The sequence below is a fragment of the Eleutherodactylus coqui genome, chromosome 1 (assembly GCF_035609145.1).
Source record: "Eleutherodactylus coqui strain aEleCoq1 chromosome 1, aEleCoq1.hap1, whole genome shotgun sequence".
Classification (NCBI taxonomy): domain Eukaryota; kingdom Metazoa; phylum Chordata; class Amphibia; order Anura; family Eleutherodactylidae; genus Eleutherodactylus; species Eleutherodactylus coqui.
In genome coordinates, this window is record NC_089837.1 from 152694484 (window position 1) to 152706115 (window position 11632).

At 43.0% G+C, this 11632-nt stretch overlaps 1 protein-coding gene across 2 annotated transcripts in view; it reads left to right on the forward strand.

The window, feature by feature from the left end:
- LOC136626985 (probable cation-transporting ATPase 13A4) overlaps nt 1-10221 on the forward strand; it is a 105041-nt gene extending 94820 nt beyond the window's left edge. For both annotated transcript variants that reach the window (XM_066601943.1, XM_066601948.1), the window contains 3 exons: nt 4560-4648; nt 5802-5882; nt 9967-10221. In XM_066601943.1, coding sequence (XP_066458040.1) covers nt 4560-4648; nt 5802-5882; nt 9967-10188 — 392 coding nt within the window. In that variant the 3' untranslated portion in view covers nt 10189-10221. The remainder of the gene's footprint in view (nt 1-4559; nt 4649-5801; nt 5883-9966) is intronic.
- Nucleotides 10222-11632: the final 1411 nt, after the last annotated feature.

An 11632-nucleotide genomic window follows, 5' to 3' on the forward strand; every position in this document is an offset into this window, starting at 1 on the left:
ATGTATCTGCAGTCAAGTCTCTGAGCAGCATCTTACCTTGAATAGTCACGGGAGCTGCAAACCCAAGCGGGTTGTAGATGCTGTTGATCTTAGATAGGACACCGCGTCGTGTGAATGGTTTTGGCTTTTGATCCACCTGAAAGGTAAAGGTGTCGTTGTTGAGGTCCCAGTTGAGTCCTAGGCTGTGCTGCAAGGGTATTGTGCCCGTTGCCAAGTCTAGATCCTTCAGGTCATTGGCGTGATCTTGAGTGGGAAAGGCTTTCATGACAGCCTTGCTGTTTAAAGCTATCTTATGGAGTTTGAGGTTCAAACAAGCAAGCATACTTTGGGTTCTTTTGAGTAGGTCGATTGCTGCATCTGGTGATGGAAGTGATTATAGGCCATCGTCCACATAAAAGTCTCTTTCTACAAACTGCCTGACATCTTGTCCATATTCTTCTTCACCTTCTCGGGCAGACCTTTTGAGTCCATAGATGGCGACTGCAGGAGATGGGCTGTTGCCAAAAACATGTACTTTCATTCGGTATTCCATTATGTCTTTGGTTTGGTCGTTGTCTTTAAACCAGAAGAATCTCAAGAAGTTCCTATGTTCTTCTTTCACTAGAAAACAATGAAACATCTGCTGTATGTCGGCAACAATGGAAATGAATCCTTTACGGAACCTAATGAGCAGTCCTAATAGTGTGTTATTGAGGTCTGGTCCGGTCATGAGAACATCATTGACGGAGATTCCTTCATACTGTGAACTGGAGTCAAATACTACCCGGATCTGTCCTGGCTTCTTAGGGTGGTAGACGCCAAAGATTGGCAGGTACCAGTGTTCCTCCTTTTCTCATAGAGGTGGAGCAACTTCCGCATGACCGTTTCCAAATATCTTCCCCATGAATGTGAAGAAATGTTCACTCATATCTGGCTTTCTTAGAAGGTTGCGTCTGAGTGAGAAAAAGCGCTTCAGTGCTTGATCTCTGTTGTCGGGGAGATGGCGTCTCTGAGTTTTGAAAGGAAGTGGTGCCACCCAATTATTTGCTTCATTTTTGAAAAAGCCTTGTTCCATTATGTTCAAGAAGGCTTTGTCTTCAATAGAGGGGGCGATTTTGTGGTCGTCTTTTGTCCTCTGGAACACTGTGCATCCTAAGTGGTCTCTGTCTTCGTCACAGAAATGGGTCCCGATTTCCGTAGAGTCAGAGTATGAAATACTGTTAGGTGTGTCTCTTATAAGGGACCTGTTAGGACAAGGCTGGAAAAAGGATGGACGTCCATTTTCCAGTGTATTAGTGCAATAGGAATTTACCGTGGATGGTTTGTGGACATTTCCTAGGCAGACGATACCTACAATGACCCATCCTAGGTCTAGTTGCTGTGCACATGGAGAATTGTGAGGGCCATTTACCTGTTTTCTGACCTTGTGGACTCTTCTGATGTCCCTCCCAAGCAGAAGCAGTATTTGAGCCTTAGGATCTAAAGCAGGGATGAGATGGGCCATGGTCTTCAAGTGCTTATGTGGTAATGCTGCTTCAGGCGTTGGAATCTCCTCTCTGTTGTTTGAAATTTGATTACATTCTATCAGTTTAGGTAGAGGCAGGGATGTTTCACCATCCATGGATTCTATTTGAAAACCAGTAGCTCTTCTTCCGGCTTCTTCAGTCACGCCTGTGCAAGTCTTAAGTGAATATGGAGAGCTATGTCCTTCAATGTTGAAGATGTCGAAGAAAGTAGAGCTGGCAAGGGACCTGTTGCTTTGATCGTCAAGAATGGTATACAACCTTACAGCCATTTCTTTGTGTCTAATTGGATAAACTTTAACAAGACAAATCTTAGAGCAGGATTTACCTCTGAGGCCCTCCCCACAGACTTGGGTACACTGGGGTGACACTTCAGAAAGTACTGTGACTTTCACCTCGCCGCCATGCTCTGTAGCCTGGTCTGAAGGCGTGAGAGTCCATGGGGCGGGGTTCGGGATGTAAGGCCGTGGTATGCTCCTTACTATGACCGATGAGATGTTGAGGCACAACACTTGTAGCAAATTTGGTTCTCCTTGAGAAAGGCTTTCCGGTCCTTAAGAGGTTTTTCCCTGAATCCTCTACATTTCTGCAATGGGTGAGGCTTCTTATGTAGAGGGCAGTCTTTGCAAGGGTCTCTTGTTGAGGGATGCACAGCAGATATGCTGGTTTTGTGTACTGCAACAGGTGTAGCTTTCGGGTTACGAAGTGAAGCAGGTTTGTTAGTTCTGGTGTAAGCGGTTTCAAATGTTGAGAAGTCAAAACTTGGGTCGTTCCTAGTCTTTGATTGTTGGCGTATGAAATCCACAAAAAAGGAGAATGGAGGGAATGAGAGGTTGTGCTGTTGTTTGTACTTGGAGCCTTGAGTAATCCACTTTTCTTGTAGACTGTAAGGTAATTTCTGTACAATGGGGTTGACACCACGTGCTGTGTCTAAAAATGTGAGACCTTGCAAGTCTCCCTCACATCACTTAATTCTCTCAGCTTCTGAAATCCTTTATTGGGAATCTTAGGAAAATCCTCAATCCTTTTGAAGAGTGCATTTTCTACCACTTCTGGTGAGTCATAACACTCCTCCAGTCTTTCCCATATCATTTTTAGTCCTCTGCTTGGGTAGTTAATGTTTATGTTTCTAATTCGCTTTGCATGTTCAGCTGACTCGTTGCCTAACCATTTGACTAGGAGGTCAACTTCTTCACTTACAGACAGGTCGAGATCTTTTGTCATATTTCTGAATGACGAACGCCATGCTCTATAGCCTTCAAGTCTGTCATTAAACTTTGTGAGTCCTTTAGTTATTAGCTCACGTCGTGCAAAGAATTTGACGAGGTCTGTCATACCTTGATCTCTGCGTGGTAGATCTGAAGGTAAGTTGCTTTGTGGAGGTCCTATTGAGTTACAGCGATTCTTTGACATGCTGCTATGCTAATAGTCACAGTCTAAAGGTTCATTCTTATTGGTGGCGACCGTGGTACTCCAAACATTTGTTGGTTCAAGCTTAGGTTGTACTAAGGGCCGATTGAATATCAAACTGCTATCTAATTTGATGTTGGGCATTTGGTGTGCTGAGGTCACTTGCTGTGTTACCGGTTGCTGGCGGAGCTCTTTTTGGTGGTTTGACTCCTCTCCCGGATCTGAGCATGAGTCATCACCCGACTTAGCATGTAGCTGAACATAGTCTGAAGTACGCAGGAAATTGTCTTGGTGACCAGAACTGCGCCTAGACATGTTGCTGAATCTCTCACTTGCGTAGATGGCTGCTTCTTCCAAAGCCTCTGCTTCGGCCACAGCAGCTACAGCTTCTTTCTCTACTGATAGTTTTTCCAGTGCTGCTTCCATGCGTGCTTTCTCTACTTTTAATTGCCTTTCTTGCTCAGCATAATGCACTCGCATTTTGGCGGCTTCCACTTTTGCACGAGCAATGGCGACTGTAGAGCTACTCACTGACCCTTTTGAGCTTCTGGAGCTAGTTGTGATGTGAGACCTTGTCTCATACAGTCCAGTCCCTAACGTTGACATGGTGACGCTCCGGACCAGCTTACGTGCTTACCGCTGTAGTGGGCGTCCTGTAACAGTATCTCTGCGTATAGCACAAAACGTGGTTTAGTATCCTGCTGTCTAGACTGCTGGTGCCCTGTGTCCAGCCTGTGAGAAGTCCCTGTTTCTCTATCCAGCCTGCGAAGGGGCCGTCGTTTTACTGGTATCCAGTCTGTGAGGGGCCGTCGTTTTACTGATATCCAGACTGTGAGGGGCCGTCGTTTTACTGATATCCAGACTGTGAGGGGCCGTCGTTTTACTGGTATCCAGTCTGTGAGGGGCCGTCGTTTTACTGATATCCAGACTGTGAGGGGCCGTCGTTTTACTGTTCTGTCCTCCCTATGAGTGGAGCATAAGTAGACAGGCAGATAACCTTCCCTGCAACACAATGACGATGGAGCAATGTCCGCTTTCAACTTTATTGCAAGGTAGAGGTAAAACTGTAGAACAAAGAAAATAATGCACTTAGCAATGTGCACTAACATAGCAGTACAGAGAATACATTACATACATGTGAAAAGACAGGCAGCATGTAATACAGTCATGAGAGATGATAACCCTAGGACACATGCTCTGCTATCTGAATAACACACACAAGACTAGAAACTATAGAAGTGGTATAATCATGGAACTGGAAACATATATACACAGGATGCTAAGAGTAGGACATCAGGTAGAAGTTATCACATACCGACGATGCCGCTGTGAGCCTGGATAATAAAGGTTTCCAGAGGGTCTCTAGAGCAGTCCAGACATGGAGGGAATGTGCCAGAAAATGGCTACTGTGGGCTGAGCTGATGATGTCACTGAGGTCATGGGTAAAAGGTACAGCATCTCTCAGAGGACAAAATAGACTGAGGCTCAATATATAAATGCCCACTAGATGGAGCCCTAACAGAAAGTCCATCTAATAATGCCAGAAATAAAGCAATATCATATACCTTATACAGTACAGACAATTTTACTGAACAGAGACTGCCAAAGGCATGACAATAATACTGTTGTCTTTCTTATTTTTGACAGATATTTTTTTCACTCTGCTTCCAATACAATTAGGAGTTTGTCTATTTGTTTTGTTTGCTGATATTGAGCGCATTTACCGGGGTTTACAAGTGAGTATTCCTTTCATTAATAATATTACATAACATTAAGATATTAAGTAAGATTATTTCCAGTATTGACTGGCATAATGAAAAAATGTAGCATTAGTACATTTAAATCTGTCAATAGATTACGCAGTTTTCACATCTGCGGCAGGGGGTTCTGTTTTCCTGCTCTGTTATGGGAGTAGGAAAGGCGAATTTCCTGGCCGAACAGATCCATCTTATAACTGAACCGACCCGTGCCGAACGGACCTCATTGACTATAATGGAGTCTGTTTGGAGTCTGTTTGATAAGTCTTTGGCTTTACCCAGAAAGAAACGAGATAGGAAGATGAAACTTTGAATTTATTCCACATACTCTCCACTGATGTCAACACACTTCTTACATCGGTATTCCAAGTTCTGTAAGCCTTGCAAAAAGAAGGATTTCGGTTGTGCCTCAGACCAGTCATCCGTAGCAGCCATGGCATCAGAAATGGTGTGAAATTTGGTACCCTTGAGGTGTTTCTTCAGGTTTGGAAACAGATGATAGTCGGAGGGAGCTAGATCTGGTGAATAAGGTGGGTGGTCAACCAGCTGGAAGCCTAGCTCCACCAGTTTTGCCGTGGTCACTTGTGCAGTGTGAGCGGAGGCATTGTCTTGCAGGAACAAGATTCCTTTGGACAGCTTGCTGCACCTTTTGCCCTTCAGAGCTGCCTTCAATTGGTCTAGAAGTTCAATGTAATACCTTGCATTGATAGTGGAACCATTTTGAAGGTAGTCCACTAGCGGCATGCCCTCCTTATCCCAGAACACAAACGCCATCACCTTAGTGGCTGATTGTTGCACCCTGAACTCCTTTGTGAATATCGCCTTAGACTCCCCCATTTTGTTTTCCCGCGTGCCAAGATCACTGTTGCCATAAGCTACAAACACAAAATTTTGAAAACATGTATTAGACACATAAGGCTTTCATGTGATGTAACATTCGTTACCATAGAAACAAAAAAAGAACACAAAGCCAAAGACTTATCAGCACCCCCTCGTACACACAAGTTGCACATTTTAGTAGCATATTTAAAAATGTTACTTTACTTATTTAGATTATATGAAAGCAAATGATGCGAATGGATAACATTTGAATAATACAAGTTATTACAATATGTGTTTTTTCCCATTCTAGCTTGTCTGCACTCCCACTATCTGGAGGATAGCCCTTCTTATCTTGTTGATCATTTTCTTTCTTATATCTTTCACTGTTGAGGTAAGGTGAACTGATGTTATTAAAATGGGTATTTTCAAATAATGTAAAATTTCCATTGGATGTTTAAGGGATGCAACATAGTAAGATAGTAAGTAAGGCTGAAATAAGACATATGGTCCATTCAGTTCAGCCTACTATCCTGCAATGTTGATCCAGAGGAAGGCAAAAAATCCCAATAAGGTAGAAGCCAGTTTTTCTTATTCAAAAAAAAAATTATTTTCGACTCTAGCAATCTAGCAGTTAGAATAATTCAACAACTCCTCAAAAGTAATCAGTGACTATAACATATAATATTGTTACACTCAAGATAGGCGTCCAGGCTCCTTTAAAGCTCTTTTAGCGAGTTCACCATCGCCACGTCCTCAGGCAGAGAGTTCCATAGTCTTGCTGCTCTTACAGTAAAGAACACCCTTCTATGTCAATGGAGAAACCTTCTTTACTCTGACTGTAAAAGGGGGCATCCTCTACATCTACAGTCCTGGGTTTAAGTAGGTCCTGAGAAAGATCTCTGTATGGTCCAGTAATATATCTATACATAGTTATTAGGTCGCCCTTCAACTATTTTTTTTAATCTAAACTAAATAGCCTCATTTTTGATAACCTCTGTGGGCATTGTAGTCCGCCCATTCCATTTATTGATTTATTTGCCCATTTTTAAACCCGCTCGAGCTCTGATATTTTCTTATTGAGCATCAGTCTCCAAAATTGTATACAATATTTCATGTGTGGTCTGATCAGTGATTTGTAAAGAGGAAGAACAATGTTCTTGTCATGTGCCCCTACACCTATATTCATGCATCCCATGATCCTATTTGCCCTGGCAGCAGCTGCTTGACACTGGTTGTTCCAGTTAAGCTTACAGTAAACTAAAATCCCCAAGTCCTTTTCCATGTCAGTTTTGCCCTCTCTCTCTACCCCCCCACACTCAACCCCGCCACCCCCTGAATCTTTTCGAACAAGCAGGCAGTTACTCGAAAATGCCGACGCTCACTTGAGTAATTTCCTTAACTGAGCATGCTCGCTCATCTCTATATACCAACTTTTTATGTGGCACAGTATCAAAGGCTTTGGAAAAGTCCAGATACACAAGATCCAATGACTCTCCCCGGTCCAGTCTATAACTTACCTGCTCATAGAAGGAAAAGCTTGATAAGGCAAGGAAACATGGAAGATGATTATGTCAGGATGTGCTGCTTGGATCTGTTGTACTATGTACTCCTAGCAGCACAGCTACAGGTGGTTCAGGGTTAATTGTGCTGGCTGGGTGTGGTACTTCCTGCTAGCCAATCTCCTAGGTCTGTACTCACATATAAACCCAGCTCCTGGTCAGTCTCTGGCTGAGTCGCAAGGTGAGCAGTCATGTTACTTCTGTGTTCTGTAACTTGTTATCAGTCATGTTCGGCTTGTTCGCACTCTGATCTGTGTTTGCAAGTAGGTCTATTGTGTCTCTCTGCTTCCAGTGTGTCAGTTGGTCCCTGACACAGTCCCCTATGTCAGCTCGGTGGCTGACTGTCTATCCCCCCTGGTACGAGGACACATAGACTTGCTGTAAATTTCATCTGGGTGGAGTCCGTGCCGGTAGAGTCCGTGCCTTGGTTGTCTGTCCTGTTGCAAGCTTACTGTGTCATCTGTGACCTGCTGGTTCATGTCCATTTGTACGTTTATTTCCTGTCAGTTTTCTGTCAGCTCGCTGTGTGCCCAGTACTCTGTCCTGTTCCTTATGCAAGCTTGCTGTGTGATCTGTGTCTTGCTGGTTCATGTCCGTTTGTACATTTAAATTTTGTCAGTTTTGTGTAAGCTTGCTGTGTGACCTGTGATCTGTGTCCTGTTGCAGCGTGCTGTGTGAACCCTGTCCGGTTCTTCTGGACTTTTGGTTAGTGTAGGGACTAGCAGTATAACCAGGAGCCATGAAGTGGCCTGCTAGCTTTCACGTTTTGTACAAAATGTCAACTAATACCTGGTATTTATATTCAGCTTATCTGTTACTAGTGGTTGCATTTTGTATGTTGTGTATCCTGTAGTTCTGTCCTTGTCATGTGGCATGTGAATGCGTCCTTTTCTGGTGCGTGGCTCCTAGGATCAGCTCGGGCCCAGTTTCGAAGACCGCTGGGCTGCCCTTATTGGGACAATGTTACCCACTTAGATAGGGCCTCTGTCATCCTGCTTGTAGCACAGGGTCAGTTTGCTTGAAATCCATGTGAAACCCCCATGTGTTCCGTCCCCCTTTTGGTCACAATTGTGTGGGCCCTGTGCTTAGTTTGCCCACACGATCATAACAGATTAGTCTGGAAAAAGACACAAAAAGATCATGTAGGTGTTTCCAATACAAAGTGCGAATAATAGGAAGGGCATAAAGGGACTTACAGCAGTTCACAGTTGGTTTTTAGTAGGGATAAGCGTGAAAGTGAAGGAGTATAGTGTTATATAAAGCTCTAAAATGCCATTGTTTGATTTTCATGTATCTTCTCTGTTTGTTGTGTTAAAACATAGCAGAGATGGGAAAATCATTGAATACAAGGTGGCCAAGAGGCTGGGCTAATGGAAACAGCCAAGCACACGAACAGTGTAGCTCAGCTGTTTCCTTAGCTCTCCGGATACAGAAACAGCATAGCTTTCTGTCCTATGCTGTTCTGTAATCCCCATTGACTTTTATGAGATTTATGTAGCTCATTCAAGCTTAGTAATTTCTCTGTCTGACTACCCTAAATCCGGTGGCTGGGGTCAACAGAAGATAGGTACATGTCCCTACCAGAGGTGCTGTCTATTACAGGTGATATCTATTACAGTCTTAAATACACTTTTTGTCAAAAAAAGAAAAAAATCAAGCACCTAGGACTTGTCATTTTGTGCAAAAGTCAGCATGCAGTTACATTTCAGGTAGATTTACAAATGATTAGAATTGTGGTGTGATTAGATGATTGGTCTTGCCACGTGAGACCCTAAAAGTAGTTCCAATCATGGCCTATAAAAAGACTCTCAGAAGATTCTTGTGTGCAGTGGACCTCTTTTTCTGCTTGTATAGGGCTTGTTGACCACTATATATGCCTTTAGGATTCAATTGAAGACATTTGAAGCAGTTTAAGAAGGAGCCACCTGGGCTATTCTGACCAGACCATTAGGAGGTCTTGGGACTATTGGATGCGTGTCGGCACACACAAGGCAACCGGACACCTTTGACAGACCACCAGTAGAGAGGATCGTCTGATTGTCCGACTAGCATGGGCAGCTCCAACTGCTTCATTGTCAGACATAGAAACACAGGTGTCGCTATCGTTATAGGCCCCTGTGTCTATCAAAACCATTACCAGGTTCTTGGCTGAAGGACATTTGGTCTCACAGTGCCCATTACATACTGCTTTTGACACCCACCTCTGTTTGCAGTGGTGCCAAAGGACGACAAAACTGGACTACTACCGAATAGAACCAGGTTGTCTTTAGTGATGATCTTGCATCCCAGCTCGAGAATGCTCAACCTCCCTTCAAGTGTTCAAATTTCCAATTCTCCTGTAATCACTTACTTATGTTAATGTTACAATCATCCATATTAGGGTGCCTACCCACTTGCGATTTTTTTTCCTGTGATGTTTTGCGCTTTTTTCTCAAGAGCAATTAGTATAGAATGTGTTCTTGTCCATCTGGGGTTTTTTTTTCCTTTTTCGTGGGGTTTCTTCACATAGGAACTGTCAGTTGCATATGTCTCCTTATTTTTCTCTTAATGCACCCATGATTGTCAATGGAGGGCTGCAAAAAAAAACGCTGCGAAAAACGCCGCAAAAACGCGCGAAAACGCCGCGTTTTTCACGTGCAAAAATCGGCAACGCAAGTGGGTAGGCGCCCTAAAGTTTAATTTGCTTCCAACAATTCCTAGGTGCTTGATTTCTTTTTTTTTTTTTACAATAAGTGTAAACTCTAAAGTAAGTTCACCTTCTGTTTTATTGCCACTATATACTGTATGTTCAAACTGTATTTATTTCTTCTAACTTAATAGCAAAAACTTTGACTCTTCACAGATAGTTTTTGCTATATTACAATAATTACCACAGTGCTATATTTACTATTGGTTTTCCATTTTTTTCTCTTTAAGGCATCTGTTATTGAAAATAGACGCCTTTGGCTGTTTCTGAAACGAATCTTCAAATATCAGTCTCGCAGCAAGTACAGAGAAATCTACAGGGCTCTGCAGAAAGACCCCAGTTGGCCTCCAGTCAATACAAAACAGTATGTTAACATGCTGGATGAAGAACACAAGGGAGCTTTCTACACTAACCCATGTTACAAGTCTGATGAAAATGGAAATTGTGAATAATTAATGAAATATAAAATAAATCTAAAGCAATTATGGCTATTTCTCACTATGTGGAGCACAACCAGCAGCGCAGAAGCCGTTACTGACAAAGCACATGCAAGTTCTTATAGCTGTGAATGCAGAATGGAATATCCATTTTGCTCATTATTTCTGGCTATAGTTTTCATATATTTACATATGTAAATATATATGCTACTAGCTCATGAACTGCCAAAGTAAGATTCCTTCTGTGCAAAAAACTAAATTATGTTCTTTAAAGGGAACCTATCAGCACTTTTTATCCTACTAATCAATGGTTTCGTTTTGTCCCGTTATGCAGCCGTAATTTTCACGGCCGCATAATGAGAGAAAAACATGCCCATCTGTTTAGCCCCTCACAGGGAAGGGGAAGCGAGATGGCCTGGCATCCTCACCAGCCCACTCTGCCTAATTTATATGCTGCATGGGTATTTTTTAAACATCGATTCTTCAGGTATTGCTTTTTAATGCGCCATGGGAAAATATGTTTTCTAAACAGATGTAGATGATAATTCTTGCGTTGGGGTTGGTTTAGTGTGGTAAAAAGTGCAGAAACAGTTTTGTTACGTTCGTCCTGAACTGTTAACAAAACCCTGAGATGACCTGGTACTGGGGCAGCCAGAACGAATGTAGAAGCTTGCTGTATGGGTGGCTAGATGCAGGAACAGACAAACAAACAAGGCCTTTGCGTCCACGTAGAAACGGACAAAGGGGACAGGACAAGGTTCGGACGTCAACCCACCAACGGACGGGTAGGACAAACAATCAAGAACCCAGGCGTCCACAACCAATGAACTGATGGAAAGAAATAGACTGGAATATAGACATACAATCACTGAAAACAGGCATATGCTTAGGGATACAGGAGGGCAAATATCTGCATATAGACATAGGACCAAGACTGACAAACAGCTAAAACCCTTACCAAGCATACCTGCATGCATACACAGATGGAAAAGATAAGTTACAAGGTATTGGTTCGTATTTTGGCCAAGATACTTAAGCCCGCGAGCCCACTTCAAGGGTTCTTGTTGTCTCGTGGGTCCCTACTCTAGCGTCCTAGATGGTAAATGATCCAAGCAGTACAGGACATAGTTCACACCAAACATCATGGAATGCATACAAACCAGAACAGGACTGTTCACGCCATATGTACAGCACCCAGCACAGACACACAGAACAAACAGCATGAATGCAAACACAAAGTGGAATGAGGAAAAACAGCTCCCTCCAGCTGAGGGGCTAGAATTAACATACAGCAGATCAGTGGGAATTATCTGGCTGGAGATCTCCACACCCAGTGACCTCAATTATCCCACACCTGTGAAGGTGTGCTCCTGGGAACCTGTAGAACAACAAGACTCAGCAGCAAAACCCAATGGGTTTAAAGTGACCTATATACAGCAATAGTAATATAAAATATTAA